The sequence below is a fragment of the Grus americana genome, chromosome 1, assembly GCF_028858705.1.
Source record: "Grus americana isolate bGruAme1 chromosome 1, bGruAme1.mat, whole genome shotgun sequence".
NCBI lineage: Eukaryota > Metazoa > Chordata > Aves > Gruiformes > Gruidae > Grus > Grus americana.
Genome location: NC_072852.1, coordinates 30,763,435 through 30,790,873, shown reverse-complemented (window position 1 = coordinate 30,790,873; position 27,439 = coordinate 30,763,435). Strand labels below are relative to the sequence as shown.

The 27,439-nt window shown below is 41.8% G+C and overlaps 2 protein-coding genes across 8 annotated transcripts in view; one reads left to right on the top strand and one right to left on the bottom strand.

Annotated features, from left to right (window-relative positions):
- DOCK4 (dedicator of cytokinesis 4) overlaps window positions 1-15,081 on the bottom strand; it is a 260,824-nt gene extending 245,743 nt beyond the window's left edge. For all 6 annotated transcript variants that reach the window (XM_054817043.1, XM_054817070.1, XM_054817078.1 and 3 more), the window contains exon 1: window positions 14,859-15,081. In XM_054817043.1, coding sequence (XP_054673018.1) covers window positions 14,859-14,895 — 37 coding nt within the window. In that variant the 5' untranslated portion in view covers window positions 14,896-15,081. The remainder of the gene's footprint in view (window positions 1-14,858) is intronic.
- Window positions 15,082-15,214: 133 nt separating this feature from the next.
- The window catches only part of ZNF277 (zinc finger protein 277), a 56,743-nt gene continuing 44,518 nt past the window's right edge, over window positions 15,215-27,439 (top strand). Inside the window, exons 1-2 of one of the 2 annotated variants that reach the window (XM_054817140.1) lie at window positions 20,982-20,997; window positions 21,841-21,902. Coding sequence is in view for 1 of the 2 variants with exons in the window: in XM_054817130.1 (XP_054673105.1) it covers window positions 15,280-15,322 (43 nt within the window). In the remaining variant the exon portion in view is untranslated. Of the gene's footprint in view, window positions 15,323-20,981; window positions 20,998-21,840; window positions 21,903-27,439 lie in introns of those variants that run through there. The other variant, XM_054817130.1, reaches the window with a different exon arrangement.

Genomic DNA, 27,439 nt, shown 5'->3' with positions numbered 1-27,439 from the left:
GTCCCTCCAAAAATAACAAATAAGATCTTTGCAAGATTAACAAAGCAAGTAAAGTAACCACAAAAAACTAGCATAATATCTTTGTATCTCTACACAACTGTAGAGAAATTTTTTTCATATTATCAGAAAAACCAACTAACTTAACCTGAAACTAATGATGTACAGAAAGGATCGTGCTATTTAGGAGAAGCAAATAGGTAATTTAAGTAGGGGGAAGGGCAAAAGTTCTGGTTCTAAATCATTATTGTAGGTGTTAGAAGAGCCGAGTGCCAGAAAAGCCTGCCAAGTGCTATTCACCCACACATGCACAAGTGTATAGTGCTGACTTAGAAAGCTCAGTATGAGATTACAAAGCAAATTACATGAAATCCTGCTCCATCTCTAAGCTTAGAGAATTTGAGGTATTTAAATCAGGTATGCTGTACTGTTTATGTGCTGCAACATTTTACACTAGCAGTGTCAGTGTTTCAGTGGGACATCTGAAGCTGCAGCATTCTTCTCGCCTCCCCGGGGGCCTGCACCACATACCATGGGCTGCAGGAATGCCTTCGCACATTCATTAAGTCAACATCCATACACAACACAAGTTTCTTTTTGACTAGGATGTAATAAGTAATACTAGGAAAAGAGTCAAAGAATTTTATGGCTAAATTACACACTGATGAATTTCTGGAGGTAAAGTCTTCTACAGAGGAAGAAAAAAAATGACCACACGATGGAATTGCCTGGTACGCAACCTTTGGAACTAAAAAGAAGCAAAGCTAGACCTGGCCAAACAGCTTTCCTATTAAATATAGATCTGAGGAGACCAAGCTATTCTTTTCTAAATCACTTATATATTTTATCATGAAATTGTCTTCGTATCTACCCTTCCATACAAGTTATCACCCATAAAGCACTTCCTTCTGCAAATTGATATTGTAGTTATGTAAAAAAGCAACATGTATACACATGTGAGGGCTAAGGGTTATCTAAGCTATCTTTGCAAAAAGCAACAGTAATACTGATGCCTGATAACAACTATCTGCCCTTTAAGTTTTAAAGGTACTTCAAGGATTCAGGACTTCAGGGGTCAAGTAAACATTGACATTTTCAGACAAGTTACATATTTTAAGATCACACTATGGAACTCTTCAAACAGAATCCTGGATCTGAGCCATCCCAATGATTATCAGACATATGATAGCTCTTTTTTCTCCCTTTCACCTCCTAGTGCATTGTGGTAGGGCTGAACAGCAGGAACACACAAATTCGAAGCCTTGTGTGAAAACTGGTTGAAAACACACTTAGCAATTGGAAGTGTCACAAGCAAGGTGACTGCCAACTTGAAGGAACTTGGAAAAAATACATACACAAGTTATGTATCACATTCCGGTTCTCCTACATTTCTGTACATCAAGCACACCCACCACATGCTCCCAGGGGATATTTTAGATAAAAATATGCTTTGAACACAGTTGAAGTCAGTTCACAACTACTCTAATTAAAAAAGGAAGACACCTGATGAATATCATGGTAGCTGTAAAGCTCGAGGATTACACATGCCAGAGGAGTTGTAAGGATACTGTTTCATATTTTACAAACATTGAAGAGTCTGGTATCCCCATAGACCACAGGCAAATCAAACAATTCCTCCTCTGCTAAAGGTACTTGTTACATGTCCAAAACTTATTTTGGTCAAAACAAACACTGCATAATAAAAAGAGTACTTTCTCTAAGCTTGAGTCCCAGTTTTGGGGCCTAAAGAATGACAGGCAGAAGTCAAAGGGGATGGGGGATGACAGCCAGAAGAAGGGAACATGACTGTGGCAGCACAGGATGTCCCAGGCACTCCACTGGCATTTCCAGGAGGGCTACCACAGACATCCACAGCAGAGGAGAAAATGAGACAAGACTAGTACAGAAAGTTGGAAGGAACAACTGCCAAGGCTTTTTCCTCAGAATTATGCCCAGAACAATCCTGACTGAAAAGACAATGGCAATGCTTAAGAGCCATCACTTTGAGAAGAAGCAGTTCATTAATCTGAGGGTATTCAAGTTCTCATATCAAGCCATGTATTTGATTATATCAGGCAAAAGTATTTATTTCTTTCCATATCACTAAATTAAACAGGTAGACAGAGTCCTTTCAAGTTCTAGACACAGGTCCCTCAAAAAGATAAGTATGAGGTATGTGCTCACTTGACTTTGTTACTTACATCTCGCTGAGCTCCTGCTGTACATTTATAGTTCTCAGTTCTGTCATTGTTCTACCTGTTCTAAAAGTTTTGCTCCATGGTGAAATTAGACAAATTTTACATCTACAGAACTCAGATTGCACCTTTAGAGGTTTTAGTTTATAATCTTGTGACAACTATTTTAGCAGCCTGCTCAGAGTTGACAAGAATCAATCCCAACTTTGTGTCCAAAATACGTGCTTGGAGAGTTCTGCTTCTTGCACGTGGAGACAGTTTGAGATAGCAAGGACAGGCAAGTGCTTACTAGGCAGTCTCCAGAATAGGAAAGCACTTCCTGCCACACTAGTTAAAATGCTCAAATTAAGACTTTATCTGAACAACACTAGGAAGTAAGAGTGATTTGAAACTTGTAAGAGAGCTTTAGAACTAGTAGTGGGTTCAGTAAACAGCACTCATGAATCCAGACCAAACAGATGGATGAGAATATCATACAGTTAAACTATCTATTTCAGCTCATTATTTGTTCCTGCCCAATGAAAACAGCCATATATTCTGGACAGGCCAACTACATTTCTCATTAGGCTGTAGCTTTATCACACCTCCCCTGATACGCCTGTGTATTTGACCATGCCAGGCAGCTTCCTTTGCACCAGGGCTAGCAGCCATGCAGCAGCCGGCCAGGCACCCCTCACCAGCCAAGGAAGCTGGTGCCTTCAGAGCCCAGCACCCAGCGGGCTCTCCCTGCAGCCAGGTCCCATGCAGAGCTGAAAAGCCCCACTGCTTTGCAGCACCAGTACAGCATGAAGAAACCTGGGTACGCTGCGGCTGCAAGGTGCTTCAAGCAAGACACATGAAGAACACTGAGGTCCTGCTATTTTTGTACTCCCAGCTGCACCCTTCTTCACCTCCTCTGTGCTGGCACACATACTTGGGCAGACAGTTTCAGCCCAGCCAGAGGTGCTGATCCAGTAGAAAACCCTCCCTGCCAGAAGAGTGATTAGTTTTTAGCCAGATCAGCTCTTGCTCAACTGTTCATCATAGAAGCTGTTACAAGGGAACACAGGGAAGCATATGGCCAGAGCTGGGAGAGCACCAGAGCTGGCCCAGCCTGGACATGGCTGTGCTGGTCCCCAGACAATTACATTCTCCAAAGTTTCCCCCACACATGTACTCAAGACAATATGCTTTTCTGAGTTTCCTGAATTATTTTAACATATGGTACTGTAGCTGTGCATGTTTCTATTCCACACAAACTTATTTTACACAAAACCTGCTATTTGTAGTCTGCAGAGAGTGCTTTTGAGGTTTTGCATAAGGTATGTAAAAACATAAATGGCATTTTACAATAGATCATTAAAAAGCCAAACTTGTGCAGTTCTGTAAACAGTAAGTCTACTTCCTAGATTAAGCTAGGCTGGAATTGTTTTGGTTAACAGCCCATTCAACACCTATCAACTGAGTAAGTTTTTTCTGGACCTCCACTTCTCTAAAAGTGAGCACCACCTCATCAGTTCAGTCCCTTTCTGCTTGGTTATTATTTTGCCAAGGAATCCACAGAGAAGCAAGGCACACCGATAAAGACCACAGACCTCAGCTGCTCAACCACATTTAAACCTCAATTATGATGCTGCTAACTGGCTGCTCAAAAAGAGAGCTAGAGGCAATATTTATGAATATAAATTCAAACACATCTTTGTAAGAATCATCATGAAAACCTACATTATTTCTCTAATGTTATAGTTGCACTTTTTCCTGTTTACTAGGTACATTTTTCTGATTACACTGGGAAAAGAGGGAACCACATAATTTGTGCCTCTAATATGACAACTAGCCTCTGTACTTTATCTCAGCCATCTTTAAAACTGCTGTTATTTAATATACCTATTAAATACACATTTTAGAGGCATTGCTATTCAAGCCCCAGTCTATTCAGTAGAACTGAGTCTTCCCAGAAGTGAAAGAGAGAAACACTTTCCTTTGCATGCAAATACACGAAGCCCAACAGTTTTCAGTCTTAAAGGCTTCCCAGTGAATTCTCTGAACATAAGCAAGCATGACCACACTTAAGCTTGAAGAGACAAAAGCAGTGGATGTGGTCTGGCACTGACCAGCAGACAGGCAGCAGCAGCAAGACTGACACCACTCATCCAAGGCTTTTCATCAAGGGAACAAGTTTTAAATACTACTTCTTAAAACAGGCTCAGGCTGAGATAAAGCTACTATTTATATTTTCAAAAATGTGAAAAATAGTGTTTTCCAGAAGCAACCACTGACAGTAGCTTAAAAAATAACAACTCTGCAGGTGACCATGGAGTAAGTGGTTTCCATATTACCCTGTCTGTGGAGCTAGAGAACCCATTACCTCAGATTCCTCTGAATATCATTTACTATGTTACATCTCCAAATAGCATCTCCAGAGAAGATTAAACTCTAAAACCAATAGTTGCCTCACGTGCAAGAACACCACACACTTTCCTGGAAAAATACATATTATCCTCCTATTTTACCTATTTTCAGCATCTTTTACTATGCTTTTTCAATTAATTGGTGGAAAGAAATTGTTCAAAGTCTTTGCATAATTAAATCATTACAAAAAGCCTAGCTTGTATGCAAGACAGACAGACAAGTCTTTTGCCTTCCAACGTGATTTGCAAAATAAGAAAAACAGGTTTTAAGTTATTGAATTCAGCTTTCCAGTTATGTAAGCAACTGGAGAATCCATAACTTGAAATGCTTACTATTATCACTGACATACTTTCCCAAGACAAGTATAATGGCAAAATATGTACAGGCAGATATCTCCACCCTTACTTTACCTATTTAACCTGGCAAGTGATAGGAATAAGCCCATTTGTTCAACACAGCTGAGCTCTCAAAACTAGATCTGGCCCAATGAGAAGAATTTTAGCTTTTGGGTCTTGTTATTCCAAGTGGAAGAAAGGATATCGTGAAGTAATATCATTGTGGCTTGAGTTATAATTAGCTATCCAATTTTTTCTGATATGGGTGGGTGGAGGAAGAGAAGTATAGCTACAGTAATGAACTCTGTACAGAACCAACACATGCTCTTACACTGAAATAGAAGAACAGGGATCTTCCGTTTTCCACCTTAGGATTTCCTCTTTTTTGTCTGAAGTTTTACAGACCAAAAAAAGGAAGGAAGCTGGGGGCAGGGAGGGAAGGTAGAGGAACAGGGAAGAGACAGATAAGTGAAGAATGTTTAAGAAGTTTCCACTATTAACCATGAATAACACCACAGCTCTGCCAGCTGTCATCCACTAAATTGTTTTGAAAATATGTGCTCAGATTCCTTCTTTCTTTATCATAGTAAGAGGGGAGACAATGCCAGAAGGAGCAATTCTGAATCTGATGCAAAGGCCAAAACTGCAAGTCAGTGCACTGAGGATACAAAGCTTAACAGACCTAGTATAGATGTCAGGAGAAGAACCACACAGCCTAGGAAAGAGGCATGTTCCTTCAAGGTACAAAATATTAGCCAACTTTATTCCTTAAAAACTACCACTGTCACTTCAAAAAAATAGTATTTATCTGTGACCTATCTCTATACCACTTAGTTTCAGGGACTGTACCTCAGTTGTACCTACAGAATCAGAGGTAAAATTACGAACCACTGATAACATTTAAGTTTCCCAATGCTACCTTCTCCCCAAAAAATTAAACAGTACACTTAAAATCAAATAATCATCTTCATACACAGCTTTTCCTGAGAAAAATAATATTCTGTATTTTACAGGTAACATTATCTACAAAAGCATGACTGCTACTTCATATAAGTACAACTATTTCATACTTATATAGTCCACCACATATCTACAGCTTAAGGATCAAGCTGTTACCTATTGCTGTTTGTGTAATACAATAATGAAATACAGCTAACTTGCATTTAATTTATGTAATAAAACAAAGCATCAGAAGTATTGGGTGTGTCCCCCAACATGCTTAGCTCACTATACTACTCTGGAAAAAAGCTTGAAACAAGGCTTCATGGAATAATAATTTGCTTTCTGCATTGCAACCTGTAATTTCAAGGAGTTTCAAAAAATGAAATGTTATCTTATTGTATGTGGTCAATGATTTATGATAGTAAAAGCAAATGCTTTGCTTTAAAAATAACTAAACAGAATTCAGTAGCTATTATTGAAGAGCCCCTACTGTGCAGTTGGTGCTCACCTCTTGTCCACAGCATATATAGATTCCCACACACTCAATACAAATTATTTATGAAAATGTGTCAGTACACACCTTTATAGTTAAGAACTCATTTTGCATTTCTAATTAAAACTCAGAAATCATAAGTTCAGTGCAAACAAAAAAACAAATCAAGATATCCCAAGCAATGGATTTGAAAGGGGACTCCAGTTGTGCGCTCTGCTGCAGAAAGACCTGAACAAGCTCATCATTTAGCTACTGATTGCTTAAGACCAGCCACCGCCTGTTTCCAGACCCCCAAAAGGAGACATACACTTGAAACACAGTAACACAGAAAACAAAAGTGAAATAAGTTTAAGTTATTCCTCAAATGCTTTATTATGAGTTCTGCTAACAATCTCATTTTGGGATTTATTACCTCATCTACTATTTGATTTTTTCTACACACAAGCTGTCAAGAAAACGAAACTCAATGTAGTAGAGAGCTGAGTAAACAGGCTTTATCTACTTTCAGTTGTAATAATTTCAGCCTTTACTACTAAGAAAGTAAATAAATAATTGCATGTGACTCAAAAATAGACTGACTTGGTTCCTTAACTGGAGAAAAATGAAAGGTGCAATCAGTATCAACAACAGTTTTTCCCTTATATTAGCTCTCCTTCCAGAGCACATGGGCACATTTTTGCCTCATCCCATAAGATGGCTGTTTTTTCTAATCCTGCAAAACTGATTTGATTTCATCCTATTTTCTTATTCAAAACAAGAAAAAACAGCATGCATAATGCATTACAAATTGCAAAATCCAAGCTTCTTTGTCCTATAGCACAGGTGACTTTCAGAGCTGCACTGTTTGCAGCTCTCCTACCCACCTTTGAGCATCTGGAAGTTAGATCAGCATTATTTTCAAATGAAACATTTCAGGTGCCCAAGAATGCAAAGTTGACAAGTTATCATATCATCTTTAAACTACAGAACTGGGAACATGCATTCTGAATAACCAGAAACATGCATTATGGAGAGAAACAAAACAGCTATCACTTCAGTCTCTTGTCATTGTAAAGATCTGAAAAATACATCTCTTTAAACATACAAAGGCAAACTAATGGCAAATCATTGTGGCATCCAAGTGTCTTTAGTTGTTCGTCATGCATTGCTTCTCTTAACAATGCTCTGCTTCTGTTAGCAAGTACAGTTCCTAAATTGCATCTCACAAAGCTGTCAGACAAGGTGCTTCCAACCAGCTTATGCGAGACAGGAAATTTGGGAGCCAGAGCAGCTGACAAACAGGAGAAATAGTATAGAAAAGAGGTGCTTTCCATTAAGGACATATAAGCAGAAATAATCAGCTGACAAATACAGGATGAGAGAAGGACTGTCTAGACAACAGTACTCCAGAAAAGGATCTGAAGGATTGATTAGCAGTTCCTGACTGAACATGAGTCAATGAGATGCTGTTGCAAAAGGAACAAACATCACACCAGGAATGACAAGCAGACACATTGCCTACAGCACACACTAAAAGATTCTCCTGCTTTACCTGACAAAGCTTTCCTGTCCAGTTTTGAACATAGATCAACTGGTCAAAGATAAGAACAACATCATCTACAAGGAAAGGATGAAATAACTGGCACTGTTTCATACAAGGAAAAGGAGACAGTGTTGGCAAGGCTTCACATACACATAAGGATACATGCAAGAGGAAAACTACTCCAATGCTAAATACTTTCTAGTAATAGGATTGTGCTAAGCACTGACTACAGAAGTTGCAGACACTCTATTATCAGCATTTTAAAGAACATGCTGGCAAACATCCTTGAGAAGTGACAGATAGAGTTGACTTTGCCTTGGGAAAGTGGTACAGATTAAATCTTTCTAAACCCTTTCTAAACATATTTTTCTTATGTTTAGTCATCATCATTAAAACAAAATGAAAATTTTGTCTTGCATAACATTAGAGCCATCTATCACAAGCAAAATGCATGCAACTAAAATAAAAAGGGACATCTCCTTCCGGGTTAGTCTCCCGGAGGAGGAGACTTCAAATCACTAGGAAGGGGACAGTGGTCACCTCAAAGGCATTCTGCCCAGCTCCTCACAAAAGGACAAATAGGAAGAAAAGGAGGAAAACCAAAACAAAGTTATTCAATTACGTACACAGTTATATGCAAAAATAAACAGTAACAAAATATATTCTAGACTGGCAAAAGAAGCAAACTTCACATTTCAACCCTTCTGTGCAAAACCACAAAGCCAAGCCTGAGAGGACTTTGAGGGGTTTGTTCCCCTGTACTTTCACAGTATCAACTACAAATCCAGTAGAAAAAAACCTCACCAAAACCACCCACACACAACACTCAGTCTCTCAAAACTAAAGAAATGAAGCAACACATCTCCCAGGGGTGCAAACTCTGCTGAAAGTGCCTTGTCCCAGTTGCTGAATACATTCAAGTGTCACAAATGATCCAAGCAGTCAAAATGCTTTCCTCAGAATTTTCCCTGATCCCAAGACTCAAATTATGGAGAACTTTATAGACCAAAACCTACACAGTGAATTACACTCAGAAATGAACTGGAAACTATGCAATGTGGTAGATAACATGTTCGCCTTGAACCAGGCTGTAAACGTGAAACCCAACTTTATTCTGAAGTTTGCTTCCCTAACCTGCAGCCCAGAAATGAGAGATGTGTCAGAGGCACACTCTTGCACCAGTACAAAAAGTTGCTGATATCTGCGTGGTAGGAGTAAAATAACTAATTATAGCTTTCTTGACAGAGAAGTTAGACACTCCATCACATGTTGTCCAAGCTCCCGGAAGCAATGACAGATTACATTATCCTATACTAGAAAAAAAAACCACATTCTCCCTTTCAGCAGGGAGACCACATTCTCACCTTCACTCCTTATGTTCATTAATTCACTGTAGGTCCATCATCTTTTGGCTAAATCTGACCCAGCTAGTAACCACTCAAGTCCAACACTGAGAATGGTGGCAAAAAAGACTTCAATACAGTGAAAGAGGAAGAAAAAACAGTGTCATCAGTATACAGCTAGCCATGAAATAACATCTCCTTCAGAAATCTCTCCAGTAGCTCCAGATACCTAGTGAATAGGAAAGATGAGATCTCTGAAGGCCACTATGTAAGAAGTTATTAATGAACCAATCATCTCTGGGTTGTCCTTAGGAGATGATAAAGGCATTCAAAACATCACATCCACACTAAAGACTCTGGATTTTTGGAAGCAGCTGTTAAATTCATTTTAAAATCTTTTTTTAAGTCTTATTTTAAGGCAATTTCACTGCTTTATCAATATTCATTTAAGTTAAGGCTATTCTTATGACCAAAACAACTTAAAATCTCAGCCTTCATATTCTGCTCTCCAGCAGAACGTAGTCAGTGACTTTTCAAAATGCTGTGAGTTGAGATTATTACCTCTTTGAAAGATACTGAAAGTTACTGTCTATATAGAAGACCAGGAAGATATCTCTGATATCCTAAACTAATCTAAAAGCCTCCATGACAATGTGTTATGTGTCAAAAATCTTCCTATAGCAAAGGCCCACACATTTTCTCTCTCAGCTAGAGCTCAGGGTGTGTTTCATACAGTGAGAATGGGCTCTGTGGTGGGTTGACCTTGGCTGGACACCAGGTGCCCACCAAGCTGCTCTATCACTGCCCTCCTCAGTTGAGCAGGTTGGGAGGGAAAAAATAAGGTGGAAAAAAACTCATGGGTCAAGATAAAGGCATCTTAAAGTAAAAGCAGAGGCTGCGCACAGAAGTGAAGGAAAAACAAAAGATCTATTCTCTACTTCCCATCAGCAGGCAATGTCCGGCCACTTCCCAGGAAGCAGGGCTTCTGTACATGTAGCAGTTGCTCCAGAAGACAAATGTCTAACAAATATCCCTCCTTCCTCCTCCTGTCTCTCAGTTTCTTATTGCTGAGCAGACATCATACGGTGTGGAATATCCCTTTGGTCAGTTTGGGTCAGCTGTCCTGGCTGTGTCCCCTCCCAAGATCTTGCCCACCCCCAGCCTACTGCAGGGGGGAATGTTGGAGAGACAGCCTTAGTGCTGTGCCAGCACTGCTCAGCAGTAGCCCAAACACCCGTGTGTTACCAACACCTTGCTGGCTACCCGTACGCAGCACAGCGCTGTCAGGGCTGCTGTGGGGAAGTTAACTCCATCTCAGCCAGACCCAGCACAGGCTCCCATCACCCCGGAGAAGTGGGGGCAGCACAGGTATCACTCTCAGTGCCCCACAGTACCTCACCTTCACCCACTTGCAAGTGACCAGCCCCACAAACAGCCACAAGCTGTAACAAGAAAACAAAGATCATACTCCAACTGTTCATCAGCCAAATGGGGTTCATGAGCCCCAAAATATGCTATGTTTTGCCCTACCCCACCCCTAAACAATTATTTAAGGCAGCTTGACAGAAGTTCTGGATATAGCTCATTATTAGTGGTCATATTAGTGAATTCCACATACAAACATGAGGCAAAAAGCAACATAGCAGAATGTAAGAAGGTTTCATTTGTACTATTTGGGGACGGATGCAAGAAGCTGAAGTATTTGTGTTAAACAAAACACATAATATTAGATGTTTAGCACAGTTATTGACAGAGATACAATGTGACATTAACCACATCATGGTCCTTTTTTTTTGTTGAGCTAAACAAACCAAGCTCATTTACAGTAAAGTTGCTTGCAGTCAAAAAAACATTACAGCATGAAGATAAAGATGTCTTAGCTATCTTTCAAGAGGATTGCTAGCAAGACTAGTCTGGCTGCAAGTCAGAACAGGGCACAAGCCAATTGATTTGGCTTTTGTCTATGTGCTAGTCAATACTGCTCCTGTGATCAACTAATACACCCCGTCTTTCTTCCTATAAACCTCAGCTTACAGCACAAAGTCATTTGATCTTTCCATTTCTCAGTCTATAAAGTAGGAGATGGCCACACTTCATACCCCCTTGGGAAGACATATTTATGGCTTAACCACACTAAAAATACCAAGCACTATTTAAACTTGTCTAAGTTAAATTAGTATATTTTCCTGTACAGAATGACTTCAGGATCTAGAATACCATTCTGCTTATAAGTTAGATTATGTATTCAGCAACTGTTTTTAATTTTTCTCCTTAATTAATCTTCCCATCCTAATCCAAAAACCACTTTCCTAAGAAAGTCCGAGAAGCTTTGTCCTCAGTAGAAAAAAGATAAATCATTTATGTTCCAGAAAGCATAACTGCATCCTTATAGATTCAGGTAAATCAAAGAAGTCAGCAGTATGCAGATTTGGTGAGACAAAGAAAAACTGGTTATCTATATTCAGGCTCTCTAATAGAACAGCAACTACAAAAAGTTACATAGTCCTGTGATTTATGTATTACAGCTGAAAGCTTCCAGTTTGCACCAACCAGTCAGAATGACCTTTGAAAGCTACACTCACCAGTTTGCTGCCTACAGAGCATCCACAGCTATGCAGTCTTAAATGACTAATTTTAACAAAGGGTTTGGTTATTGTTCTAAACAGTATTGTTCTGTTTGGGTCTAAATTCACATAGAACAGTACACAGCATTTATGTAAGCCAACTCAATTTGACAACTACCAGTTTTAGGTACTATTAACAGCAAAAAAGCTTACCTCTCCTACCCTTACACCCACATACTTTGTGCTAAATACTCCACATAACTGACCACTGGGTTCTTTGTGTGATGCCATCACCAGTTTGACAGAACAGCTGAAGGTGTGATTCAGAACATATGGAATTTCAAAGTGAAACACAGAAGTTAAGCATTCTGTTCTGAAAATAAAGATATCAAAACCCAAACAAAGCAAACTTTCTCTGAACCAGAAATATTTCAATGCTTATTTCACCTTTAGCATCCTGAGGGATAACACATAACTGACAAAATCTAGAGCCTTAGAAATAAAAACACATAACTGTAGTACAAAGGGTGTTACATTTAACTGTAATAATGTTTTTCATTATGGCAGTATGTCTATCTACTAGGAAATAAACTGGCAGTATGTCTGCCTACTAGTAAATGAACTCCCAGCAAAGCAGCCTGCTTAGTAAAAACAATTAGATATTATCAGTGGCTAGCAGGCAGAAGTTGAAAAATTCTAAGATAATCTTATTACTTGTAGTAACTACCCCTCAAAGTGGGAATCTGTCAGGCTGTGCAAGTGATCAAAAGCCACCTGGTAACCAGCAACCCTTCAGTGCAACCAGGTGGCTGTTGCCTGGTTATTCATCCATTTTGGCATGTCACAGTAGAAATGTGCAGCACACAGCATGTGCTGCAAAATTCAGACTGAAAATGCAGATGAGGTCTGATGTTGATGCAAGCCCTGAGCTCTTTATACAAAGGATACATATGTTTGGTACAACTAATCAGGATTCTCAAAGGGGTTTTATAATGCACCCATTTTACCAGGGCAAATAAATACATCGGTATTAGAAAACAACTGTTTTGAAACATAATAATCCCATCACTAAAAAAAAGAAGAGACATAAGTCTGCAATGCAAAATGCCAGTTCAACCAATGAAATTCACTTTACCTGAAGTTTAAACAATTATACAGTAAGATATAACTCTTTCTCCTGCCTCCCCCACCACTGCTCTAGAGCACAATAGCTTATACAATAATTGTGTGTGAAGATTTTGCAGACAGCACTCATCATGCGGGTGAGTGAGCACATAGCATAAAATGCAGTCCAAGAGAAAAAATAAGTTACTTTAGTATTTCAACATTTTGCAATGCTCCTATGAACTACAATATCACCCCCATTCTAGGGGTATAGAGAACACAAATTGAACAGTGGCTTTTTGTTACTATCTTGAATAGCCTTTGGAAGGGAAATCACAGAAAACCATGGAATGAATTTAAATAAGAATAAGCATCTTTTTGTGACTATATTATATATTTACAAAAAGAAAGAGGATCTGTGTAGTGAACTACATTTTCTGTTTGATCCAGAGGAAGCCCACTATTGAGAAATCACAACTGCATCTCTTTAGCAGGCATAAGGTTTCCATAACACCAGCCTTCCTAAGTGAGGAAGAGCTGGACAGTGATCCATGTGCAAGTACCTGAAAAGGTTTACTAAACAGAGAAAAACCTTATTTAAGATTTTCTCATTAAGATACCACTTCATTGTTTAGCAACCAGGTGTAGTTATTGAATAAGGGGAACAGTGTTTGACTGTTGTTGTCAGTATTAGAAAAGATGCTGCATAATGATTTTTAGCTCATAAATCAGGAAGAAAAATGCTTCAGTTGTGAAATAGCATACTATGCTCAAAAATAAAAATAAAAACCAACAAAAAGACCGAGAGCAGGGCTGCGACTTGAAACACTTGACTGCTAATATCCAGCATGCCATTCCAGGGAATCCCAGAGTGGTTTTTAAGCCTCTGCCCATCCTCGTAAAGAAAGGCGGGTGGCAGGACTAATCAATATCTTGCACCCCAGCTGTGACCTGGCAAATAAAGAAGTCACGAAAATAAATCCCATCGTTGATCTCTATAATTTAACGTCTGGAGGACGGCAAGCAACATCTGGGACCAACTCCAAATGGGACGGAGCGGCACCGCGCCGGGCTGGGCTGGCTCCCGCGCTCCCCGCTCGCCAGAGCGCTGCTCCCCGCACGCACACACACACAAAAACAAAGGAGGGCTCCGCGCTCCTCCTGCTTTTTCCGTAATATGCACAACTCCGCGTTCAAATGCGACATAAACACACGGAAAGCTGCTTACTACGCTAGTAGGGCTGTCTAACAGTTCAGCTGCATCTGTGTCAGACGGGGCTATTATCCGGGACGAGCTACCAGAGCTCACCGGGCGGTTTTAATAGGTGGTGTCAAAAAAAGAGAATATCGCAGTGAGCCTCCCTGATCACTTAAGTCACATCGGCGGGCTTCAGAGCAGAGTTGAATAAATAGACAAGGAAGCGCGACTCCCACAAGAGACACTTTGTCTCGTCTCTTTCCACCAAAGCAGCAACAAAACGCCCGACGCGCGAACAATGCCCGCGGCCCCGCTCCTGCTCCCGCTCCTCCCCGGGGCGCCGCCGGAGACCGTCTCCCTGCCGGGTCGCCGCTCCCAGCGGTATTTTTTAAGGCTGCTTTGTTCCCCGTGAAACACCAGCCTTTCCATCCAGCGCCGGCGGGGAGAAGCCAAGCACCCGCCTCGGCGGTGAGGGACCGGCCCCATCCCCGGGCAGCGGCAGGAGGCACCGAAGCCGCGGCTCGGGCATCGCTCGCCCTTTGTTGCGCCCCTGGGAAAGGGACCTCCCTCCCACCCCCCGCCTCGGTGGGACCTCCGACCCCCGCCGCGCAGAACGGGCGACGCGACCGCTCACACAGGCTGGGCGCTGCCTCCGCTCCCGCGGGGGACGGCAGCAGCACCTCGGAGCGAACCCGCTCCGCCGCGGGATACGCTCCCCGCCGACAGCGCCGCTCCTCGCCCCCCGCGCTGCCCCGCTCGCTCTCGCTCACTCACCCACGCCGTACTTCTCGTGCTCCGTGGGTATCCACATGCTCGCGGCGTGCGTGCGCCCGACACCCCGCCGGCGGCCGGCAATCCCTCCGCCGGGAACGGCGGTGGCGGGCAAGCGCGTCCGCTGCCCAGCTGCTCCCGCCGCGCCTCAGCCGCGGCTGCCCGGCCCCGGCGGCGAATGCATTGTTCAGCCGGGCGGGCGGGCGGACTGACTGACTGAAGCGCGCTCGCCGCCAGCCACTTATATGCCCCGTCCCGCTGCACGCCGGGGAACGTAGTGCCTTCTGCGCGGCCGCGCCCCTCGACCGGGGTAGAGACTACGAGCCCCGGCTGGCCCCGCGCTCCCCGCCGGGGCGGGGCGGGGCGGAGCTCGGCTCCCGGAGGCCGCCTCACGCCGGGGCGGGAGGAGCGGCGCGGCGGCGGCATGGCAGCGTCCCGCGGGGCTGGCGGGCCGCCAGCGCGGGGAGGTGAGTGAGTTGCGGGGAGGCGTAGGGGGACCCACACTCCCCTCCGCCCGGCGGCTCCGCGGCCCTCGGCTCGGCGCTGGCGGGGCGGCGGGACGGGGCGGGCTCCGCGGGGCGCGGTGAGGGCCCCATCGGTCGCCCGTCGCAGCGGGCTTCCGGGGAGAGCCCCGGGCAGCCCCGTCCCCGCCTCCCGGTGGTTACAAGGGGCGTAAGGCCTTCGGGTCCTGCTGGTGCCGTTCGTCTTAGCAAAGCCCCGAGTGTGGCATGTGAAGCTGAGGGGGCTGGGCGAGGTTTCAACAGTGAGTTGTGCTGGAGCGGGACTTGGTGCCGGCACTGCGCCAGAGAGGTGGGACATCAGGCTAATCGTCTGGGTGGCTCTTTGACTTCCCACATAAATCCGTATCTCAGTACGTATATGCACAGAGATAAAGAAAAGCAGGTAGTGTACAGCGAGGAGCACAAATGGACTGTCAGCGGTGACAGCTGGGGCAAGTCAGGCACCTTAAGCAGCAAGAACAGTGAGATCTCCATCCTTGTTGAGAGACCTATATGTCAGCACCCTTCTAGAAGCAGCTTAGCTAGAGCTCACCTTAGGTAAACTGCAAGAAATCCTTAGGCCGAACCGACCCTTGTGAGAGAAACCTGGACACTGTGAGGCAGGAACACCACCTTGGATTACATCTTCTGCCCTGGGGGAAGGCATAGACAGAGAAAAGGGAAAAACTCTGGTGACATGATGCTGCTCTGCAGGCCTCACCAGGTACAGGTTGTCTCTAAGATGAGTATGTCTGGTTTAAAAAAAGTGTTCTCCAATAGTCATTACTCTGAATTGGTAACTAGAAGTTTTATGGGATGTTTCAGTTTGAGCTGAACAAAAAAATTAGAGTTTAATGTTTTCACATTTAAGAGAGGAAAGTGGCTTAATTTTTGTTTTCAGTTCAGGTTGGCTTTTAGCCTCTACTGTCAAGTTATGTTGAATTTTTAAGTCGCCGATACTGTGAAGGACACAGCAGAAGGAAGTCATGTGCAAGCAGGCAGTTTCAAACCTAGAGTTAGAGCACACTTATTCCGTGTCTATCCTTCTAGTTGTCAAACTTTGGTATTGAGTGATCTTTTAAGTGATCTTTGGGTTGTTTCTCTAGTATGTACTCTGTTTCTGTTCATAAAAGTAGTATCACTTTATTTATGCTAGTAGTTAAAGCAGTACTCTTACATTATTTATGTGTTGCAGTGTGTTGGTGTGAGCCGCTCCTACATGAAAAGCCAGACCCTTCTAGAGCACTTCACACTGGTGTAATTGCACCCAGAGGCAAAGCTGTGCTGTTTTAACTGTTGAAAAGGACGGTCACTTTTGTCTGTGCAAGTCTTCTGTGTGAAACCGTATATAGGTCTGTGGACTACTAGAGATGATGAGGTTACCCTGGAGTTTTTCCATGTAACTCTTGTAAAGACATTGGCACCAGTATTAAAAAAAAAAGTTTGTACCATTGGAATTCAGAGACCTATGCTGTTTTCCTATTAGTGAACTCAAATGCTCATTGAAAGGATTTCTGAACTTTCGGTGTCTTTGCTCCCAAACTTCCTTTGCATCCCCTGGCAGATCCTTTGGAGTCTCTAGGTGACGAAATGTGTAAAAGTCACTATGGAAAATCAAAATAATAGGTGCCAGGCTAAATTAACTTCTACCCCAGCCTATAGACTTCCACAGACATCCAAGCTATCCCTGTCTCCATAGGAGAGGACTGCCAGCATGCTGGCTGGGAGTCATGAAATTCTGCCACAGCCTTTTAACTGCTGTCTGTCATGTTAACCATGACTGACTTCAGTGTGTTTGTATTAGGCTTGGAGCCCATCTTTCTTATTCCTTTGAACAAAGACAAGACTACCCAACAGCTGAAATAGTCTTTTCAAAATTATTCATCTTAGAGCCCAGTCATTTAGGGTAAACAGAACTTATACTATAAATCATGTTGTCTGTGGGCAAAGAAAATACCTCACCCTAGTATTTATCATTTCTCTGTCTCTGAGCAAAATACCTATTCTTTCAGAGATTTCATTTCTACAAGGCTATTTATTCGCTCTAGCAACGCCTTGCACTTGCACGTGCACCTGAGGTGCGTCACTTCTTTGGAGACTGTATACAGGAAAATTAAATACTTTTCCCTGTCTTGCTTGTTTCCTGTTTACAGGGAAGCCTGTGCTTGTATATTCTAATCCAGGACTGTGTTGTATTCTAGTTAGTTCCCTCCAGCAGCCTTCATCAAGTGGCTTGTAATAAACGTATCACTGTCCACAGTACAATTTGTTCAGTCTACATTAATTATGCTACATATCAATATTTCTTACAGCATCTGTAAGTGGATTTTAAAATGCGTTTTCTTCTGGAAGTGTGTCTTTCATAGCTTTGTTGGCAGTCTGACAGTTACGGTTTCCTACTCGGGGTCTTAATGTGCTCAAATGCTTTTTAATACCATGCTGCTGGAGTGTACCATGCCAGAGCACAGCATGTTATTCTTATTCCTTCCACATCTATCGCTTGTGTCCCACTTTCAAGGGAATTCAGTTTACTGTGGAAAACTAAAGTTTGACTGGTCCTTTGACTGGTGGACAAGTCTACCTTTTTTCATTGCCACCTAGAGGATACTTTAGTGAAAGTTGGTTTGTTCCTGATACTATAAGCATCACTTTTTTAGCTCAACTCTATGTTCCCTCTCATTAAGGCTGCAATGAGAGCCCCTCAACCCAGTGGACTCTGAGATCCGGGGGTTCCTCTTCACTGGTCACTGAAAGCCAGTCCCGTGTACTTTCAGACCTGAGAGGTTTCTCCATCCGGGTTGATGGATGCAGCTGCTGCTGTTCCTGCCTGCAGGTCTGGCCAGTAGCATGGCTGAGCGTGCATTCAAGAGCCATACACAAATGTGAAACTGAAATGGTTGGTCACACAGACACGCACAGAGCAATGCCTTTATCATATCCTCATAAACACCAACAGCACTTGCATAAACAAGAACAGGGATAGCCCAGTCTTGTTCCTCCCTTCTGGTTGATCAGGATTGACATTCACTATGGAAAACACAATTCCTCTTTAGATTTGCAAGTGGCCTGTGTTCACAGGCCGCCTGAATATCAGTGTGGGCTCTAAGTCTGTTTAATATTCCTAGACATTGGGCCCCCTACACAGCCAATGGCTCAGACACCAAGTCTTTCCACGTGAGGGTCTCTTCCTGCTCACCAACTGCTCCAGTTTGATGACCACTACCTGATGCAGAACCAAATCTTGTATTTCTGATGCTTTTACCTGGGCCATCTCAGCCTCATATGGTATCACTGATACAGTTACCTTGGCCCTGTGTGCCTTGCAAGATTTCACTCCCCAAAAGGTCCCAACACTGTCCCCACCAAGTCTTTGTGAAGCCCAGCTGCCTCTCACATAACCCCCCTCTTAACTACCTGAAAGCCAGCCCTTCCTCACCATGCTCTCAGCAATTTTTTCCAGCTTCTCACCCTGTTATTTACGTTCAGCCATTTTTCATGTCCTGCCCAGTAGTTTCTCATGTTAGCTAAACCCAGGCATCAGCCTGTGTATCTTAGCACCTTTCCTGCCCTGTTTTTGGTTGCTGCACCCTCAGGGTATTCCCTCTGCTGCTCTAGCCTCTGTCAGCCATAGGTAGGTGTTTTAGCTCCCAATTAATTTTCTTCATAAACTTCATGATTCTCCCCATCAGCAAAAAAAGGGCTTGATCTGGCTTGTCTCTTCACTTCTGAAAGGCAGGTCCTGCTTGACCATCCTGATCTCCTTCTATGATAAGGTGACCCGCTTAGTGAATGAGGGAGAGGCTGTGGATGTTGTCTACCTAGACTTTAGTAAAGCCTTTGACACCGTTTCCCACAGCATTGTCCTGGAGGAACTGCCTGCTCATGGCTTGGATGGGCATATGCTTTGCTGGGTAAAAAACTGGCTGGATGACCAGGCCCAAAGAGTTGTGGTGAATGGAGTTAAATCCAGTTGGCGGCCAGTCACAAGTGGTGTTCCCCAGGGCTCAGTACTGGGGCCAGTTCTCTTTAATATCGTTATCAAGATATACACCCAGCCCACCTGTATCTGCCTGTTTCTGTTTGATCGTTTTAGAGGTCAGTATCCTGCTCAGTACCCTTCTGTAAAACCCCAGCCAGTTCCAAACATTCACACACGTGGTTGCATCCTCAGTTGTTCCCCCACCGGGCGCTTCTGCGCATCTGGAGTACCACCGGTGATCCATTTTTGGGTTAAATCTGTGCATTCAATGGAGGATTACCAGACCTGGGGCTTCCACCATACCAGAGATTTTGGAGAGGGGAAAAAGATTCCTTCTACCAGTAGGCATTATAAGCTTCATAAAGAATCTTGGTTTGACAGAGGTTAATCATTGTGAACTGAACAACTAGCAATTACACCTGGAGGATAAGTTCACTTATTAATTCTGTAAGTGCAACATAATTTATTTTAATATGATTACAAGAATGATTCTCCTAAACCAGTGTTATTTTAAGGTGTTTTAAGAACATTTGTTATGATTTTTAATCATAGTAGTTATTTTGAATAGTTGCCTGATAAGCATGCGGATCTTATGGAGGGCTGGAAATTACTAACTTACAGTTTTATATGCTTCTGTGTTTGAAGACTAAAAAGCAAAATCCTTTCATGTAAAGTTACAATAAGATTCTAGTGGTTTTAGCCTTCCACAGCACGTTTCTTAGAAAAAAACCAAACTAATGATGGGAGAATATACGAGTGAAACTAGGTATTTCATTAAATGGATAGTAATGGATTAATGAAATAAGTAATGGATTGTATTGCTTGATAACACAGATCTGCACTGCTTCTGATCCTGCCATAATTTTACAAATAATTGTGTTACAAATGAGCATGGTATGTTATCTGAAGGCAAAGGAGTGTCTCACACACCTCAGCATGAATATGTAGTGCTGTTAGCACAAGACACAGGATATGTTGTATTCTCCAAAAATACCCAATAAAGGCTTGCTGCTTGGTTTTCTCTGAATTCAGAAAACTTTTACAGCTTAAAAAAAAGATGGATGGCCTTTATCTTTGTTAGGTATAATTTAACTGTCTACTAGTGGACATAGAACTGCATTTAATTCCAGTAATCTAAGCCAGTTCTTGCCTGCTCGGTAGCAAGTAAGGTTTTGATATACAAACAGGCTACCAAGTATCGGCTGCTCTATATACTAACTGGAGCTCTTGGAGAAGTAAGCTGCTTCAGGCTCCTGGTGAGCATGTGCCCATGGACCACAGAACAGATTAAATGGGATAAGTTGTTTGCATGTTAAAGCCTTTAAGTTGTTTGAAATCTCTACTCAGGCCTTCTGTTACCTGCAGTGGAGCAACAGTGAGTAGGGGTTCATCAGTCTACAGATGGATGAAGTCCTTTAAACTGTCTCAGTATTAGCAAATCCTTGCTTCTTATCTGAAAGGCATTCTCATTGCCTGAACAAATGATAGATGTTCACATGCTTTATTTAGATGTAGAGTTGTGGACCAGGGAGGTGCTACAAGTGTTTTGAATGTTCTAAGTGTGACACAGATGCCAGGATAGTTCGTTATGCCTACTGAAACACCCTGTACACCGTTTTGTTTTTACTAGGAAACACTGGTTTTCTGGAAGAGCACCAAAACTGTAAGTCCTTGTAGCCAGTGATGTCTGCCATAAGCTGTGCCTGTCATATAAAGAGGTGATAGAGTTCTCGTTTTAAGACTTTAGCTAGCTTTCTTGATGAAGGGATACAGGGCTTAAACTGGGATATGGTTGTGGTAAGAGTGGTCAGTAGGAAAGGCAGAAAAGGACTTAAATATTATGTGAGAGGGCAGGTTCTTTACAGAATTGTTGTCTTAAGTCATCAGTAATTAATTACAATCACTCAAAAGGAAAAAAATAGTGTCCAATGACCTGATAATTGTTGAATTAAATAATGTATTGGTCAGCACCATTAAAACTGCTTAATCAGACTGAAACTGCGCTGCTTAACTTGCGATATAATGCGCAAATTTTTGAAAGATGCCAAACTGCTAAACACTAGAGTTAGGTAATTTGGGGGTGTGCAAGCAGTTTTCCTCAGTAAGAATATGCCAGATACTACATAAGTTTATAAATGTAACACGTGAGGCTATTTATGCAATACAGTTTGGAGCTTCTCTGGCCCACTTGGTAGGGTAATAGATTTATGCCCTGTACTATCAGCAGTAGCACTGTTTTGCTGTACAAATGTGGAGTGCTCAAACTACTTCGTAGAGAAATAGTACCCATATTTGATACTTCTATTATGGTATGGAGCCAGGAGTGCTGAACTGGAGTCTTTATTGATTTTTCAAAACATGCTACATGTTATGGCAGTCAAATTGTAATTATGAAGTAAATGGAAAGGTCATTATGTTGTGCTTGAGTTTATTCTCTGATTATAAAGGATTTTAGATCGTCAGTGTACAGCAGTAATTGTCAACTTGTAATGTTTTGGCACTACAGGGAACAGTATAGTTGCAAGTCTGATGTCTGATCATTGATATCAAGGCCTGGTTTCCCAGCAGGTAATTCCATGTTCACTGCTTGTTTGTCACTCTGTCCTCACGTTTTGCTATACTAGACCTGTAAATGAGATATGGTACTAGATGTTTTGTCAGTGGCTTCAGCGGTCCAAAACTCTCAGACAGATACCTGTCTCTTAGCAATATATTTCAACTGGATTTCTTGAACTTGCCTTTTGATTTTTTTTCTTCATCTTTTCACTGGACCATTTCTTCCAAATGGTCTTTTTTTCCACTTTCTTCTATTTTTCTCTGATTTTTATGACTGACGGACAGTGACCAGTGTGAAATGGCCCAGCTGCTTCTGTTTGATTCTTGCTCATTGAGATGTCATCCTCCCATTTGTCATCGGTGGCACCATCCCCAAGGAGTAGCTGCTCCTGTTTCTTGCTCTGTGTAGTAGTAGCAGGTTAAAAGCTTTCTCTTTATCCCTATGGTATAGAAGGTTTTTAACTGGATGTGCCATCTGGTTCAACCTCACAGGCTGGTATGGTATGGCACAGCTCTGTCCACATTAACAAATAAAAAGGCCCAGTAAAGACAATGGGTGCCACAGTTCCTGCAGCTATATTGCACGGTTTGGCATTTTTGCTTTGGTTTACGTGTAGTCAGCCTTCCCACACCAAACAGCTTCAATGTGCAGGTGTTTCAAAGCTGTCTGAAGCAGTGCCCCGTGTTTTAGATCCAGGTGTCTCTGCTAGGAGTTAGGATGCATTTTGTATGTATCTGGACTCCAGACGAATCTCATTCACGTGCACCAAAACTGCTCTCTAAACCCAGCCAATGTGCAAAGCAGCTGGAGGATGATCAGAGACCACAGAACTCCTGTGTGGGTCAGAGCTGTGCTGAGAGCTGCAAGAAGGGGGACAGGGCTGGTGGGTAGCACAGGGAAACGTGGCACAGCATCCTGCAATTCAGGACCGCTGCCAAAGTTCGTAGCGTGTGCCCCAGGTCAGCCCTGGCAATCCGATGGTGGGAGTGCACAAGACTCACAGTATGAAAACAGGGGTGGTTATGAAACAAATGCGTGCAGCAATAAGTGATACTGCTGTCACCGGAGCATTTTGCTAGCATTTGTCTTGACCGGTGTGCCAGAACTGAATTTTATTATGACTCAGTAATGCATGAATAAATGAGATAGTGCTTTTTCTCTGAAGGCTGGTATGTAACAGAAAGCATCCTGCTTCAGGTTTTAATTTGATTTTGTCTTCTATGGGATGAAAACATGCAGCCTGTATTATTACTGTACTAATTTAATGTTCAGGAGTCTGCATGTATTTATACAGTTAGCAAAATGTTGCCTGAAAAACATAAACAGCTTGTATCACTAACTCTAACATTTTAATTCTGTTTCTTGAGGAAATTAACTTCAATTATTTTTTCATCCATGTCCATGAGCTACATTAGCAGTATCAGTTAGTAAGTGTATATCATACTTACGAAGTCAAGATCCGTGTCATATGTTTAAAGAATGTGTGAAGGACAAGAGAAATAAGTCCAATATCACAAAAATACTTACTTCAAACTCTGGGACAAAGTCAGAATATGATCATAGAAATTTGATATAGCCTGCTGTGAGATGTCCCTTTGATCCGTAAGACATTAGTATTTGAGGTCTGACTTGAAAATACTTTCCTCTGAAATTAATTTTCAAAAATGTATTTATAAAGAGTATAAATAGTGGACTATTTGAAATACAGTCAAGGCTTTGTTTTCCTGAGCTAAGATATCAATTAGGCCAAACTATGTTGATCCACATCACTGCACGCTATAATGAACTGTCCTTTTCAGCCATTGTTTTTTCCAGTTTGAATACCAATTTATGGAGGTTTGATTCTAAAAGTAGAAACAGCTTATTTTGCTACTCTTCATCTGGAAAAGCTCCAGTTCACTGTGAGAAAGCAGCAACAGACCACAGAGCTTCTAACACCACAGGGCCTCTTTCTCGTACTGATTCTTCATTAAGTACAAAATTCGGTTAAACGATTCAGCCTTGAAGGCTTGCTGAGTATCAGGAAGCTCCATCAGAATAACTGAGAGAGATTTCAACCTGTTCAGTTGGTATGAAACCCACATACATCAGGATCCCAGAAATGGGACTTCTCAGGATGCAGTCTGAGGTTAGTTCTAATTTATATGAGTCTGAAAAAAAATTAAAGTGACATTTAAAATGAAAATTCCACACTATTTTTAGTTGTTTTAATCCTTTTTCAAGGAGTGTCTACCAGTGGAAAAGAGTTAGAAACCCTGTAATACAAACATTTTAGTCAGGCGCATGGTAAAAATTCCTGTCATAATGACATGGGGGTGTCTCATAGGAATGGCTAAAGCGGGCTTTAGGTTTTTACAGGAAAATCACACAGCATTTCCTTTAGCTACAGAATATAAAGCAGTAATTTAAAAAGACCACTAGGCAATCCTTTTAACATCAAGAGGAAAAGCGTGCTTGGGAATTTAATCCTGTTACAGGAAAAGGACAGGTGACAAGAGAAAAGATAAGGAAAATTCTTGTAATAAAGGATTATTGATCTCTACTAAGTAATGATAACAAGTAGAGAGTAAACTAATTAACATGTTTTATGTAACAATGCTGGCATAAAAGATGATAGGCTTAGTACACTACTTGTTAAAAATAAATTGTAGCAATGAAGAAGTATTACTATCCTTATTAAACACAGAATCACACAGATTTACGGACTGTTAAGACTTCTTCTTTGTGGAAGAGCTAAGATCACAAGCACAGTAAATGGAAACTAAGACATGCCTATTTCCAGCTTGCTAATGTTGGCAGAGAAGTCAGCAGAACAGTGGCAGTGGCAACACAGAAGTACTAAATTTGCATACACAGTTTTACTTGTAACACCTTCCAGTGTGTATTTTTAAAAAGTTTTAAAATGACAGCCTTGATCCACATGGCACAAAATTGTGCTCTTTTTTAAAAGTAGTTAGTTTTCATGTGAAAATAGCAGAAATTTAGTCTTTATACCTCAACTTTAAAACAGTATTGTTTATGCTTTATTATGGTGCCTTTGATATGCCTTTGTATTAAATAGCAAGTTAAACAGAAAAAGAGCTACTAATTTTTATTTTTTAGATTTGGATGAGACGTACGAAAGAACCTGAATGATCGCTTTCTGTTTCAAATTAGAATCCTAGAAAGGTTTGGATTGGAAGGGACCTTAAAGACCATCTAGTTCCAACCCCCCTGCCATGGGCCCGGACACCCTCCACTAGACCAGGTTGCCCAAAGCCCCATCCAACCTGGCCTTAAACACTTCCAGGGATGGGGCATCCACAACCTCTCTGGGCAGCCTGTTCCAGTGCCTCACCACCCTCACAGTAAACAATTTCTTCCTAACAGCTAATCTAAATCTACCCTCTTTCCATTTAAACCCATTACCCCTCATCCTATCACTCCATGCCCTTGTAAACAGTCCCTCTCCAGCTTTCCTGTAGCCCCTTCAGGTACTGGAAGGCTGCTCTAAGGTCTCCCCGGAGCCTTCTCTTCTCCAGGCTGAACAACCCCAACTCTGTCAGCCTGTCTTCATACATATCTTGTGTTGGATATTTTCTTCCTCCTCTTTGTAAGTAAATATTCAGAGTTTCAGGCTACATAATTACCTTGTTAATCTTTCCAGATAATAGGGTAAGGTTTAATCATTGCTTCTTAATCCCTGATTTTAGTACATAACATGGATCTCAGCTCTCCATGTTTACCATGTCATGTGATCACACTAAACAAGAAAAGGTCAGTACTGTTTACTTCAAAAATATCTTTTTTGTTGCAGTGTCCTATTATTCTGGAGATCAGTATAATAATTCATACAAGTCTAAGTGATTCATTAATATCAATTTTTAAAATTAAACATTTAAGTACAGAGAAAATGTTGGGAAGATCACTTGAGTATTGAGTACCACTTCAGAGTCATCTTGATTTGCTTTACTACTTTTCTGTTAAAAAAAAAAGTGTAGATGGATGTAGTTCTTTATAGATGTTCTTTAACACAGCCTCCATGTATTCATGATCTACAGTTCTCATCTTGCAACTACATTGAGGTAACAAGTCAAATAGCCTGCTGAACTGAATGAGATTGTTTGCATGAGTAAAATGTTTGCACTAATAAATGTTTGTAGAACAAACCACGGAGATTGCAAGGAGAACTGCATCCAGAGCCAAAATTCAGGAAAGGAAAAGCTTTGGGAAGATTGTGTGACAAAGGTAAACAAGTGTTCTTGGACAGAGAGGGCTGGGGGATGGAGACTGATGGCTGATGGTGTAAATCATACACGTGCCACCTCTGAACTGCAAGGGTTTGGGTAGTAGGGAGGGATAGAAGGAAAGGAGAATTAAGTTTTATGGAACATTGCATAAAGTAAGTAAACTGAACTTGGTTTCCTGATTCCTGTCACACTCATGAGGAGATTTGAGTGCTAAAGGTGTTCAGAGAATGAAGACTCTGATAAGGGCATCCTGGAATGGGCAGGGTGGGGTTAGAAAGGAAGGTGTAGCCACAGGTGTGGAAGACCAGCATGCTGAAACTCAAGAATGGGTTTTGGCCATGGGAGTAATGAAAAATTGTGTACTGGTGGCAGCGAAGATCATAGGGAATAGGCACGATCTGTCCTGCGAGTCCAGAGCAGCACCCGTAGGGGAGGGAAACAACACGAGTAAATCCTAAGGCACCTCCAAAGGAACCAGTGAGAATTTATTGACTGACAAAAGTGGATGAGAGTGAATGTATTAAAACTGGGGAGATATTTTGAAGATGTTGCTAAAATCAAGGAAATACTTGCTGTAAGTAAAGTCCAAACTACAGTCTTCAGTTTAACGAACCAGGAAAGCAGAAGTTCTGCTATTAAACATGGGTTGTCACTTGCGGGAGTGACTGTTGCTGTGCATGTTTTAATTCGAACTTTTAGATGGGGAAGGTGGGGAAAAAATGGGTAAACATACATTCATTTAGTAATTAGAGTAAGACATGTTTTCCTAGTTTGGCTAAGAGTAGGAATTGGCTTTGTATTCTGAGTATGACACAGATGCTCCTGCGATACCACAATTTCACCCTTTAGATGTTCTGTAAACAGAAATGGTACTAATTTTGCTTAACAAGAGTTATAAAAAATCAGAGTAGCTCTAAAGGGTGTAATAAAATTATTAAAAATTTCATTCTGAATTAGATAAATATTGTTTCATGTTTGTGACCAAGATATCAAACCCCGCATTTAGTTCTGCTAATGTAAGTCCATGCCATTTACCCAGGAATGAGGTATTACGTGGTTCTGAGCTTGCACAGAACCTGTCTGTAGTTTGTTAAATATTTATAAATTGCATATTAACATCAGCACTTAAATATTGTTATGAATACTTATTAGGGTCACTTTCATTAGTGTGTATGGGCATGTGTGTCCCTCTCAATGTGAGAACAGTGGGTTTGCTCTGGTCTTTATTGATATAGAGGTTTGTCTGGTCTCAAGCAGAAAAATGACAAGCAGTGGCCTGTACCTGCTGGTGAACTGGGCAATAATGTAGTCTATTATTT